This window comes from Takifugu rubripes, chromosome 10, assembly GCF_901000725.2.
Source record: "Takifugu rubripes chromosome 10, fTakRub1.2, whole genome shotgun sequence".
In the NCBI taxonomy this organism is placed as follows: domain Eukaryota; kingdom Metazoa; phylum Chordata; class Actinopteri; order Tetraodontiformes; family Tetraodontidae; genus Takifugu; species Takifugu rubripes.
Window position 1 is genome coordinate 12,244,278 of NC_042294.1, and position 12,759 is coordinate 12,257,036.

At 56.8% G+C, this 12,759-nt stretch overlaps 1 protein-coding gene and 1 long non-coding RNA gene across 6 annotated transcripts in view; one reads left to right on the forward strand and one right to left on the reverse strand.

Annotated features, from left to right (window-relative positions):
• The window catches only part of LOC101076167 (kinesin-1 heavy chain-like), a 27,532-nt gene continuing 14,773 nt past the window's right edge, over window positions 1–12,759 (reverse strand). For 2 of the 4 annotated variants that reach the window (XM_029843119.1, XM_029843120.1), the window contains exons 5-27: window positions 12,638–12,742; window positions 12,518–12,566; window positions 12,008–12,063; window positions 11,755–11,842; window positions 10,411–10,535; window positions 9,934–10,038; window positions 9,192–9,337; window positions 8,908–9,056; window positions 7,633–7,832; window positions 7,487–7,555; window positions 7,195–7,401; window positions 6,893–7,036; window positions 6,190–6,378; window positions 5,621–5,738; window positions 5,477–5,526; window positions 5,126–5,235; window positions 4,954–5,055; window positions 4,819–4,879; window positions 4,637–4,708; window positions 2,702–2,806; window positions 2,414–2,627; window positions 1,490–1,574; window positions 1,266–1,318 (exon numbers count right to left, since the gene is read on the reverse strand). In XM_029843119.1, the coding sequence (XP_029698979.1) occupies window positions 1,312–1,318; window positions 1,490–1,574; window positions 2,414–2,627; window positions 2,702–2,806; window positions 4,637–4,708; window positions 4,819–4,879; window positions 4,954–5,055; window positions 5,126–5,235; window positions 5,477–5,526; window positions 5,621–5,738; window positions 6,190–6,378; window positions 6,893–7,036; window positions 7,195–7,401; window positions 7,487–7,555; window positions 7,633–7,832; window positions 8,908–9,056; window positions 9,192–9,337; window positions 9,934–10,038; window positions 10,411–10,535; window positions 11,755–11,842; window positions 12,008–12,063; window positions 12,518–12,566; window positions 12,638–12,742 (2,556 nt within the window). In that variant the 3' untranslated portion in view covers window positions 1,266–1,311. Of the gene's footprint in view, window positions 1,319–1,489; window positions 1,575–2,413; window positions 2,628–2,701; window positions 2,807–4,636; window positions 4,709–4,818; window positions 4,880–4,953; window positions 5,056–5,125; window positions 5,236–5,476; window positions 5,527–5,620; window positions 5,739–6,189; window positions 6,379–6,892; window positions 7,037–7,194; window positions 7,402–7,486; window positions 7,556–7,632; window positions 7,833–8,907; window positions 9,057–9,191; window positions 9,338–9,933; window positions 10,039–10,410; window positions 10,536–11,754; window positions 11,843–12,007; window positions 12,064–12,517; window positions 12,567–12,637; window positions 12,743–12,759 lie in introns of all 4 variants that reach the window. The other 2 variants (XM_029843118.1, XM_029843121.1) reach the window with 2 other exon arrangements.
• On the forward strand, window positions 1,105–5,426 carry LOC115251321 (uncharacterized). Of its 2 annotated transcripts, none has more exons than XR_003889893.1 (3): window positions 1,105–1,179; window positions 4,498–4,913; window positions 4,994–5,426. It is a non-coding gene; the product is annotated as an uncharacterized lncRNA (long non-coding RNA). The 2 variants fall into 2 exon arrangements; XR_003889892.1 differs by lacking the exon at window positions 1,105–1,179 and adding an exon at window positions 2,549–2,823.

A 12,759-nucleotide genomic window follows, 5' to 3' on the forward strand; every position in this document is an offset into this window, starting at 1 on the left:
TTATTTTTCAGTCAAATTTATTATGTCTTAAAGAAGAAGCGCTCGTCTGCAGAAGCACGTGCACAAGCTACAAAGCAAAACACCCGAATGCTTGGTGTGTTAGGGTTAGGGTTGGTGAGCCGATTCAGGCCATCGGTATGATAAGACACCTGAAAGTGTAAAGGCTCAGCCACCACACTTCCAACATTCCCAGCTAGCAGCAAGCAGCAGGAATAAATACGTGTCCACCAGCAGCAGCAGGTCAAAGACAAGGATGTGGCTTTATTATCATCTTTCACTAGCAGGGATGGAAATAAAAGGTGCCGACAAGGACACACTCATACTGAGCAACAACACTCAAAGAATTGAAGAAGTCGTCCTAACTTTAAAACCATCTTTGCTTTTGGTGGCCAAACATTCCTTCAACATTCATTTAGGCAGAGTTTATCAGGGTATTGGTAAACTCCCAAGACCAATGTGCTACCATAGCAAGTTACCTTTTAGAAACAACATGAATGAATAAAATTCCTATTTTTACCTAAAGAAAGACATCCCAGTGACAAACGGACCACCAGAAGATGAAGAGGACGAAAAACTTCTTTCATCCTCAAAGAGGGACTTTCCCCCTCTACGCCGTGCACACATATTAGTGCATGAACATACGAAGAAGTGATGGAGACAGGGAGACGTGCCAGGGTGAGGAGGCTGCTCGGAGCATCTGGTGGATTTGATGCCCTGCTCATGGGCACCGTGGCAGTGCCCAGAACCCTTTCCTAGTCCCCAATCCCAACCAAGGCTCAGTCCCAAAGCTGCGACACACAATATGACTTAAACTACTGGTAGCGTCCGTTATTGTGTCAGTGTTGTTCTCATGAGGCGAGTTTTGATGTTGCTGCTGTTGCCATGGTTTCCCTCATACCGATTACAGATCAAAGCATATTTATCTGAGCAGCTGGCCGAGAAGATCAAGCCCGAAGGATCAAAGCAATTAGATGACAGCTAATAGGCAGCTGCTACCGGTGTGGCGGGCAGTGATGTCACTGATCATCAAAGTTCTTTTCATGAAAAAATAAATAACATTTGCGAGACTGCAGAAGGCATTTTCAAAGTTTCCATTAAAAGGATGTTTGCTATTATGGTATGCCCTGAATAAGGTGGGCGGATGTGATCAGGTGGGGCCTGTGAGCGTCATCAAAGCAGGTGATGGTCAGAGCCTGTACATCTGTACACTATGTCCACGATGATGGCAGCAGCAGCAGGGTTCCATAGCAACGCTCAACATTCGGCCATCCCATCGTCTCTGGACGGGGGCCTCTGGTCTCTGGCCCACCTTCAGTAGCTGCAGAGGGAAACACAGGTTTTAGTTTGTCCTGGGACGAAGACCTCAGCAGAAGAATCCCATGTTGTTTTGATTTGGGTTTACTTCCACCCAGCTTGGAATGTTTGGGCTCATCCATGACGACGCTGCCCCCTGTGGCTGCACTACTGCAATAGTTTGTACTTCTCTTACTTGTTGCCACCTTCTTTGATGATCAGGTTGGATCTGAGGAGGGCTGGAGAGGCCCCCGGCAGCTGACCAGGTCTGATAGGTTTAGCTGGGATGAACAGGGATTACACGTTAGTCACAACATGCTACGTATGGTCAGGACGACGGTACCTCACCGAGAGGCTTGGTTGCTCTTTAGTCTCCATTTTCATTGATAAACCAAACAACTTATCCACAAAGCCTGACCGAAGAAAAGGTTCACCAAAAAAGGTCAGTGAAGAAAAAACATGGATGATATAACTTGGTAAATCAGTAAAGTCAGCTAGAACTCAGCAATGGCAGCATCCTCAGATCCTGGGTTAGGGTTAACCCTAACCTAACCCTAACCTAACCCTAACCCTAACCTAACTCCACCCTAAACCTTACCTAACCTAACCCCATCCTAAACCTTACCTGACCTAACCCTAACCCCACCCTAACCATAACCTAACCCTAACCATAACCTAACCCTAACCTAACCCCATCCTAAACCTTACCTAACCTAACCTAACCCCCACAGGCAGAGAAGCTCCTCAGTGCATCAGTTAGGGTTAGTTAACATGTTGCCAGCTAAAAGCTAATCAGCCATACAGGGATTATCCACTAGGGGGCTCTCACCTATTGGCTGTGCTAAATCAGCAAATGAATGTAAGAATAAATCAGAACCGAGCCAGACAATCAGACTAGCTAATATCAATAGATCGACCATAACACACCTGTTATAATTGTCTCTACTAGCATTACGCTAAATTTGAATCACTTTGTGAAGCTACTTTAAAGTTTAGCTGCTGTAGGAGAGTTATTTCAAACTGACTCTGCTGACATGGGTTCCTCACAGATGGCCAGTTTTATGAACTCTTTTCAAACGTTGACCCTCAGATTTGCCCTTTCCCCAACGGAAACACTCACCGATCACAGCCGAGGGTCTCCTGCCCATGTTCATGGGTTTGACCGAGTCCTTAATGCGCTCCATCTCCTGCTCGTAGCGGCTCCGCTCGCGGGCAGCGTTCTCCTTGGCCTCTCTCAGGGCTGCCTCCAAAGCTTTGACGCGCTCAGCTGTGGCCCGCAGTCGCTTCTCCATTTTGGGGAGTTCCCCCCGAAGGTCCGCATTGTCCCGCAGCAGCTAGGGGGCACAGCGGGACGTGAACTGTTGTGAAGACCCTGATGGCACGTGTCAGGGGAGGCGGGTCCTCTTACCTGTTTGTGAGCTTTGCCGAGCTGTTCCAGGTTGTTCTCCAGGAAGCTGATCTTCTGCCTCTGGCTGCTGACGGCATCTGCGTTCTCCGAGTCCGTGTGAGAGTTCTGGACAGAACACACAGGTTCCCTTGCACTCACTTCACCTCCACGTTCATTCAGCATTTGATCTGCATCACTGATGGAGCTCAGTCAATTCTTCAGTCATTGAGGATTTTAATGTTGAGAGTGATGAATGACACTGAGGGATCTGCTTCTGTCACTGGTGGTTAATGGGAGGAGGGTGACCGGAGGAGGGTGACCGGAGGAGGGTGACCGGAGGAGGGTGACCGAGGAGGGTGACCGGAGGAGGGTGACCGGAGGAGGGTGACCAGAGGAGGGTGACCAGAGGAGGGTGACCGGAGGAGGGTGACCGGAGGAGGGCGACTGGAGGAGGGTGACCGGAGGGTGACCGGAGGAGGGCGACCGGAGGAGGGTGACCGGAGGAGGGTGACCAGAGGGTGACCGGAGGAGGGTGACCGGAGGAGGGTGACCAGAGGGTGACCGGACGAGGGTGACCGGAGGATCGTTTGCCACTCGGGTCAGATTGAGGGAGGGTTCTCAGGGAGGGTTCTTCAGCTCAGGTGTCACCTGAGCCTTTTTAATGTGGATGGAAAAGTGCTGGTGGAGAGATTAGAGTTGCTCATGGGAGCTACAGCAGCAGCAGCTACAGCAGCAGCAGCTACAGCAGCTACAGCAGCAGCAGCTACAGCAGCAGCAGCTACAGCAGCTACAGCAGCTACAGCTACAGCAGCTACAGCAGCAGCAGCAGCTACAGCTACAGCAGCTACAGCTACAGCAGCTACAGCAGCAGCTACAGCAGCAGCAGCTACAGCAGCTACAGCAGCTACAGCTACAGCAGCTACAGCTACAGCAGCTACAGCTACAGCAGCTACAGCAGCTACAGCAGCAGCAGCAGCTACAGCTACAGCAGCTACAGCAGCTACAGCAGCTACAGCAGCAGCAGCAGCTACAGCAGCAGCAGCTACAGCAGCAGCAGCTACAGCAGCTACAGCTACAGCAGCAGCAGCTACAGCTACAGCAGCAGCAGCTACAGCAGCTACAGCTACAGCAGCAGCTACAGCAGCAGCTACAGCTACAGCAGCAGCAGCTACAGCAGCAGCAGCTACAGCAGCAGCAGCTACAGCTACAGCAGCTACAGCTACAGCAGCAGCAGCTACAGCAGCAGCAGCTACAGCAGCAGCAGCTACAGCAGCAGCAGCAGCTACAGCTACAGCAGCTACAGCTACAGCAGCTACAGCAGCAGCCATAGCAGCTACAGCTACAGCAGCAGCAGCAGCTACAGCAGCAGCTACAGCTACAGCAGCTACAGCTACAGCAGCAGCAGCAGCAGCTACAGCAGCAGCAGCTACAGCAGCTACAGCTACAGCAGCTACAGCAGCAGCAGCAGCTACAGCTACAGCAGCTACAGCTACAGCAGCAGCAGCTACAGCTACAGCAGCAGCAGCTACAGCAGCTACAGCTACAGCAGCAGCAGCTACAGCTACAGCAGCAGCAGCAGCTACAGCAGCAGCTACAGCTACAGCAGCTACAGCTACAGCAGCAGCAGCTACAGCTACAGCAGCAGCAGCTACAGCTACAGCAGCAGCAGCTACAGCTACAGCAGCTACAGCTACAGCAGCAGCAGCTACAGCTACAGGGCTTTGTCGTGGATTTCCCTGGAATGTCGGCCTGCTGCTGCTGGTTGGGGCCCTGCCTCTGCCTGGGGCTGAGATGATGCCTCCTTCTCTAATTTACAGCGGCTGCAGACAGCAGCAGGATCACATGACCTACTTCCTGCAGACACCCTATCGTGTTCCCTCCAGTCGTTAAAATTTCATCATGGAGCAGACTGAAACAGCTCGAGCCTCTGTCAAGGTCTCAGGTGAAGGTGTTTACCTTCTTGACTCGAGTGACCAGGTCTTGGACGAAAAGCCTCCTGAGGCTGTGGAGCGTTTGCAGCTCTCGGCCCTGTGAGGAGGAGGAAAAGAGAAGCAACTTCTGTGCACGTTCCGAACTGAGATGCTGCAGCTGAAACCTTGGAAGCTCCCCAAGGAAGCTCTCCTTGGGGTGTAACTGACCACAGTCTCCTCCAGTCCCTTCAGATCCTGCTTGGCCTGGTCCCTCCTGTCCAGCTGCACCCTACGGAGATGTTTAGCTTCATGCACGTGCTCAGGTGTGCGCATGGATGCAGACCGTGTGTGTTCGAGCGTTACGTGAGTTCCTGCAACTGGCGGCTCTTCTCCTGCTCCACAGACTTCAGCTTCTCGTGCTCCACCCGCAGCCTCTCGTGCTCCAGCATGATCTTCTGGTTCAGGCTGCAGGCGTCAGCAGCATCACAGTTACACAGAGAAGGAGGCCAGGAGGACGCGTGAAGAACAAGCTTACTCCTGCTGCTCCGTCATCAGCTTCTCCTTCGTTTCCAGCTCGTCTCGAAGGCTGCCGATCTGCTTCTGGTGGATCTCTCGGTGAGACTGGATCTGCTTCTCCACCGCATCCTGGGTCCACAAGGTCATTCACATGAGACCCGCGGTCCCTCATCGACAGGCTCCGCCTCAGCGATATACGTTCTGTATTTCAGGAGCCTTTCTTTATCAAACTTCAACTCTGAAATCTCAAATGAAAAAGCTTGGACACCATCTTTGTCTTTCTTATTCATGGTCCTACATCACAAGGGTCTTCACCCCCCCCCCCCCACACACACTTCACCCAACATCTGCCACCACACTGCCACAGCACCTTGGCTTCATTAGCAGACTGGATCTCGTTCTCCATGGTGTTCACTCTCTCTGGAAGAGAACAAGCAGATGTTTCATCATCCAGCTGTGTCGCTTCACCACAGTTATTGGGACCACGAGGAGCTGGACGAGGGCGGCAGCTCACCCTGAGCTCTGATCCGCACAATCTCTTCGTTGAGAGCGTCCACGTTCTCCTCCAGCTGTCTCTTCTTCTGCTCCACGTTCTGCAGCGACTCCGTTAGCGACTTGATCTTTGCTTCAAGCTGAACAAGAACAAGAGACACAAACAGGACGGACACTCAGGGGCGGCGGCGCCCGTTGGGGCAGCAGCGCCCGGAGGGGCAGCAGCGCCCGGAGGGGCGGCAGCAGCGCCCGTAGGGGCAACAGCAGCCGCCCGTAGGGGCAGCAGCGCCCGTAGGGGCAGCAGCAGTGCCCGTAGGGGCAGCAGCAGCGCTCCATAGGGGCAGCAGCGGCGCCCGTGGGGGCAGCAGCGGCGCCCGTAGGGGCAGCAGCGCCCGGAGGGGCGGCAGCAGCGCCCGGAGGGGCGGCAGCAGCGCCCGTAGGGGCAACAGCAGTGCCCGTAGGGGCAACAGCAGTGCCCGTAGGGGCAGCTGCGGCGCCCGTAGGGGCAGCGGCGCCCGTGGGGGCAGCAGCCGCGCCCGTAGGGGCAGCAGCCGCGCCCGTAGGGGCGGCGGCGCCCGTGGGGGCAGTTACCTGGGAGATGCGCAGCTGGCAGGCGGTCAGCTCCGCCTCCATCTCGCCCATCTTCTGGCGGCTGGCGCCCACGCTGCTCTCCAGCTGTTTGCTGCGTTTGACCATCGTCTTCACCTCGGACTTCATCTTGCTGATGTACAGACGCGCCACGGTGAACTCCTCATCGATCAGGCCGCTGCTCTCTTGCTGCTGTTACATCAGGTAGGGAGACTCAAGCGGTTAGATTCTGACAGCAGCTGAGGCCTTAATCACATGAAACACTCAGACTAGATCCTGGTGAAAAGCTTTAAGAGGAAATTAGAGTGTGTAATGTTATTTTATTTTTAGAGGGAGGAAAAAATATCTCCTTATCAAACTGCTCGTCTGTTGCCAGGCAACCCTCTGCTTCTCTGCCAGGCCACCACACTCTGAGCTAACGAACTTTGATATGTTGTGTAAGATTAATCGAGAAACAAGATAAAAAAGAAAGAAAGACAACAAACAAACAAACAAACAAGGGTTCGACCAAAAGCAAAGGGTGTGTTTGTCTCCCTCTTGTGGTCGAGTTCAGAACAACAGAGGCCTCCTGTCGGGGCAGCAGCGTTTCTATTGAACGTGTTTCCCGTTCAGGAAGTTTCATGTTGAGCAGTTGCTCAAGTTCTCTCCTCCACCTGCCTGCAGGAGTGGAGATGAAAGGAAAAAGTGAAGGGATTTGCCTGTACACCTTAATGTCATTGCTCCCGATGGCCATGCCGATCTCAGCCAGGTCTTTGAGCAATGACGACATCATCTCCGTGACCCTCTTCCTCTGATGGTTGGTCATCTCCTTCAGCTTCTGAAGTTCTGAGTCGATGGATGCCAGTGAGCTCTGGAGGCGAATGATGAGACACACAATTCTCAGGAAAATCATCCCATCAGTGCTGGACAGGACGGACATTTTCTATATCTCAGGTTCTTCCCTGTGAAGCTGAGCCGTAGCATCAGGTGCAGGGAGCAGGACCACGCTAGCAGAACATTTGGATGTACCGATTTTTCGTTCAGTTCTTCGCTGAGAGCTTCAAACTCTCTGGCCTTGTCCTCCACCTCCTGGCTTTTCTGGTCATAGTTGACAGCCAGTTCCTCCAGGGCCTGCAGAACCTCCTTCACCTCCTCTTTGGACGCTTCATTCTCAGCAAGCAGGCGGTTCAGTTCGGTTTGCAGGACGTCGTGGTCACGCTGAGATGATGTCAGCAGCTATGAAGGTGAGGCAGAGATGGTCAGGAGATCCGTCGTGGATCTAACCCTAACCCTGCTCCCACAGGTGGAGGAACTGCCTCACCTCCTCCTGGTCCAGCATCTGCTGCTTCAGCGTCTCCACCAGTTGTGACTGCTGGTTGATTTCTTCATCCTAACAGTGAAGGAGGAGAAGAGAAACGACTTTGCAGAATTTGGTCAAACCAAAGATGGTGAGAAGGTCTCGTTCACCTTGTCGTCCAGCTCTTTGTAAAGTTTGGCCATCTCCGACTCGTACTTCTCCTTCTCTGCCCCGTTGAGCTGGACTCCAGGCACAGAGTTCAGAACCGGGGTTGGAGCCAGCTTATCGTTGGTGAGGGTGGTGTCCAGGGACTGGATCTCAGCCTTGGCCTTCTCCTTATCGACCTGCTCGTCTGTTGGCACGCTCTCGCCTGTAGGGGGCGCAGACGGGCAGGGTTATCTGTCTGTCTGCCTGTCTGTCTGCCTGTCTGTCTGTCTGCCTGTCTGCCTGCCTGTCTGCCTGTCTGTCTGTCTGCCTGTCTGCCTGCCTGTCTGCCTGTCTGTCTGTCTGCCTGTCTGCCTGCCTGTCTGCCTGCCTGTCTGTCTGCCTGTCTGTCTGCCTGTCTGTCTGTCTGCCTGTCTGCCTGCCTGTCTGCCTGTCTGTCTGCCTGTCTGTCTGTCTGTCTGTCTGTCTGTCTGTCTGTCTGTCTGCCTGTCTGTCTGTCTGTCTGTCTGTCTGTCTGTCTGCCTGCCTGCCTGCCTGCCTGCCTGCCTGTCTGCCTGTCTGTCTGCCTGTCTGCCTGCCTGTCTGCCTGCCTGTCTGTCTGTCTGTCTGTCTGTCCGTCTGCCTGCCTGTCTGTCCGTCTGCCTGCCTGTCTGTCTGTCTGTCTGTCCGTCTGCCTGCCTGTCTGTCCGTCTGCCTGCCTGCCTGTCTGTCTGTCTGCCTGTCTGTCTGTCTGTCTGCCTGTCTGTCCGTCTGCCTGTCTGTCTGTCTGTCTGTCTGTCTGCCTGCCTGTCTGTCCGTCTGCCTGTCTGTCTGTCTGTCTGTCTGCCTGCCTGTCTGTCTGTCCGTCTGCCTGTCTGTCTGTCTGTCTGCCTGTCTGTCCGTCTGCCTGCCTGTCTGTCTGTCTGCCTGCCTGTCTGTCTGTCTGCCTGTCTGCCTGCCTGTCTCTCTGCCTGTCTGTCTGCCTGTCTGCCTGCCTGTCTGTCTGCCTGTCTGTCCGTCTGCCTGCCTGTCTGTCTGCCTGTCTGTCCGTCTGCCTGCCTGTCTGCCTGTCTGTCTGTCTGCCTGTCTGTCTGCCTGTCTGTCTGTCTGCCTGCCTGCCTGCCTGTCTGTCTGTCTGCCTGTCTGTCTGCCTGTCTGTCTGTCTGCCTGCCTGCCTGCCTGTCTGTCCGTCTGCCTGTCTGTCTGTCTGTCTGACCCTGGATCAGGGCGGCGGACCCTGACCCCGGATCAGGGCGGTGGACCCTGACCCCGGATCAGGGCGGATGTGCTGGGCTCCTTACCGCCCCTCCAGCGGTTCAGCTCCGTCTCCAGCAGGGCGACCGTGTTCCTCAGCGTCTTGTTCTTCTCCTTCTCCTTCTCCCATTTGTTCTTCCATTGTTCTGCCGTCAGCTCCACGTTCAGAGTCACGGTGTTTTTGACCGTTTTGGCCCTGCGGAGCCACAAAGGAGTCGGTCACCTTCACATCCTGCCCCCCCCCAGTTAGGCTTCTGCTCTCTTTCAGTCATCAGGCTGAATTGTTCATAGAACCAAAGGTCAAAGGTCAGTTTAGCCCCCCTCTGGATACCTTTGGCCGAACTGCAGAGTGGACCTGGTCTCAGCGTCGTTGAAGGCGGACGGGGAGCAGCAGATGACCATGGTGGTCCGGCAGTTCCCCCCCAGAGAGTCCTGCAGGATTCTGGTCATCTTACTGTCTCTGTACGGCACGTAGCTCTGGCAGGGGGCGCACGTGGGGGCGCACGTGGGGGTGCACGTGAGGTGCACGTGGGGCGCACGTGGGGGTGCACGTGGGGGTGCACGTGGGGGTGCACGTGAGGTGCAGGAAGAGAGATGAGGACCTCAACATCAGTCAGCACTTGTTTTGGGAAAAAATGGTTGCATCCATCCATCATCATCCCCCCCCCTCCCTCACCCCTCCCTCACCTCCCTCACCCCCCTCATCCCTCCCTCACCCCTCCCTCACCCCCCTCATCTCTCCCTCATCCCTCCCTCACCCCCCTCATCTCTCCCTCACCCCCCTCATCTCTCCCTCATCTCTCCCTCACCCCTCCCTCACCCCCTCATCTCTCCCTCATCCCTCCCTCACCCCCCTCATCTCTCCCTCATCTCTCCCTCACCCCTCCCTCACCCCCTCATCTCTCCCTCATCCCTCCCTCACCCCCCTCATCTCTCCCTCATCCCTCCCTCACCCCTCCCTCACCTCCCTCATCTCTCCCTCATCCCTCCCTCATCTCTCCCTCACCCCCCTCATCCCTCCCTCACCCCTCCCTCACCCCCCCCCTCTCCCTCACCCCCCCCATCTGTCTCACCGAACCCTCGGCCAGAGCTGCGATGACGATTCCCAGAGCAGACAGAGACTTGTTGATCATCTTGGCCTCATCCAGGACCGTTCCCTCAGCTCCAGTTTTACCCACCTGAGAAATAAGGTCATCACATCGGAAACTGGGAGGGAGGGAGGAGAGGGGGGAGGAGAGGGAGGAGAGGGGGGGAGGGAGAGAGGAGAGGGAGGCAGGGGGAGGGAGAGAGGAGGAAAGGGAGGGAGGAGGGAGGGAGGGGGGAGGGATGGAGAGAGAGGGAGGAGAGGGAGGGAGGGGGAGGGAGGAGAGAGAGGGAGGAGAGGGGGGAGGAGAGGGAGGAGAGAGAGGAGAGGGAGGCAGGGGGAGGGAGGGAAGGAGGAGGGAGGAGGGGGGGAGGAGAGGGAGAGAGAGAGGAGAGGGGGGGGAGGAGGGGGAGAGGGAGGAGGGGGAGAGGGAGGGGGGGGGGCAGCGTGCAGGATGCCGTCCCACCTTCTCGCTCCCCGCCAGGTCGACCAGGTAGAGTTTGCCGGTGAGCTTGTGTCCAGTCTGAGTGTTTTCTTGCTTGATGTTGATGAGGAAGATGCTGTGACTCCTGGAACTGTGCTCGTTCATGTCTGACACACACACACACACACACACACACACACACACACAGACACACACACACACACACACACACACACAGACACACACAGATTCATTTTTCCATCACCAGCAGGCTCCTCCCACGTTGTCATATCAACATACAAAGTGAATTAATACACTTAATATACTGTAAAAGGTTCATGGGGCGAGGCGGGGCCACGTGAGGGCGGGGCCACGTGAGGGCGGGGCCACGTGAGGCAGGGCCATGTGAGCCGTCTCAGTGAGGGCGGGGCCACGTGAGGCGGGGTCACGTGAGGTGGGGCCATGTGAGGCGCCTCGGTGAGGGCGGGGCCATGTGAGGGCGGGGCCACGTGAGGCGGGGCCACGTGAGGGCGGGGCCACGTGAGGGCGGGGCCACGTGAGGCGGGGCCACGTGAGGTGGGGCCATGTGAGGCGCCTCGGTGAGGGCGGGGCCATGTGAGGCGGGGCCACGTGAGGCGGGGCCACGTGAGGGCGGGGCCACGTGAGGGCGGGGCCACGTGAGGCAGGGCCATGTGAGCCGTCTCAGTGAGGGCGGGGCCACGTGAGGCGGGGCCACGTGAGGTGGGGCCATGTGAGCCGTCTCAGTGAGGGCGGGGCCATGTGAGGCGCCTCAGTGAAGGTGGGGCCAAGTGAAGGTGGGGCCAAGTGAAGGCGGGGCCAAGTGAAGGCCGGGCCATGCGAGGCGCCTCAGTGGGGGCGGGGCCATGCGAGGCGCCTCAGTGAAGGCGGGGCCACGCGAGGCGCCTCAGTGAGGGCGGGGCCACGCGAGGCGCCTCAGTGAAGGCGGGGCCACGTGAGGCGGGGCCACGTGAGGGCGGGGCCACGTGAGGGCGGGGCCACGTGAGGCAGGGCCATGTGAGCCGTCTCAGTGAGGGCGGGGCCACGTGAGGCGGGGCCACGTGAGGTGGGGCCATGTGAGCCGTCTCAGTGAGGGCGGGGCCATGTGAGGCGCCTCAGTGAAGGTGGGGCCAAGTGAAGGTGGGGCCAAGTGAAGGCGGGGCCAAGTGAAGGCCGGGCCATGCGAGGCGCCTCAGTGGGGGCGGGGCTATGCGAGGCGCCTCAGTGAAGGCGGGGCCACGCGAGGCGCCTCAGTGAGGGCGGGGCCACGCGAGGCGCCTCAGTGAAGGCGGGGCCACGCGAGGCGCCTCAGTGAGGGCGGGGCCACGCGAGGCGCCTCAGTGGGGCGGGGCCAGTGTCAGCACTCACTTGTGACAGCCACGCTCCGGTTGTTCTTGCCTTCCTCGATGGTTTCCATGACCTCGTCGGGGCTGCACACAAAGCGCTCGGTGGCGCCCTGCGGACACACAGAATCACAAGGGTGAGCGGCGTGCTGCCTGCAGGCCGGGTCCAGCTACACCACAGCACAGCGCCTCACTGCTGCGTGCACACGCTCGTGCACACGCATTAACACTGGCTGGGGTGAGCTGATGGATGTGGAGAAGGGTTCCCAAGATCTCACCTTAACGTAGGGAACCCTGTTCTTGTCCTCGTGCACGGGCAGGTTGGTTTTTGTTACTGCAGCAGAGAAAAGGAGTCAGGAAAAGACCTGGTGGAGGACCAGGAGCAGGAACCTGAGGAACCTGAGGAACCTGAGGAACCTGAGGAACCTGAGACACCTGAGGAACCTGAGGAACCTGAGGAACCTGAGGAACCTGAGACACCTGAGGAACCTGAGGAACCTGAGGAACCTGAGACACCTGAGGAACCTGAGGAACCTGAGGAACCTGAGACACCTGAAGAACCTGAGGAACCTGAGACACCTGAGGAACCTGAGGAACCTGAGGAACCTGAGACACCTGAGGAACCTGAGGAACCTGAGGAACCTGAGACACCTGAGGAACCTGAGGAACCTGAGACACCTGAGACACCTGAGGAACCTGAGGAACCTGAGGAACCTGAGGAACCTGAGACACCTGAGACACCTGAGGAACCTGAGGAACCTGAGGAACCTGAGACACCTGAGACCTACCGTCCAGCAGATCCCTGATTTTATCCAAATAGACTTCGAAGTATGAGACCTGCAGAGCAGATGTCAGGTCAGATGTGCCAGCTGGGCTTTTCTGGAACCTCTAGCATTTGTCTGACTCACCTTGATATGAAACTCCAGGTTCTGGTCCATGGAGTAAATGTAGTTGAAGATGTCCTGAACAATTCTGGGAATGACACCCATCATGTTTTGGTCGTGAAGTTTCCCCTTCAGTGAAACAGAAA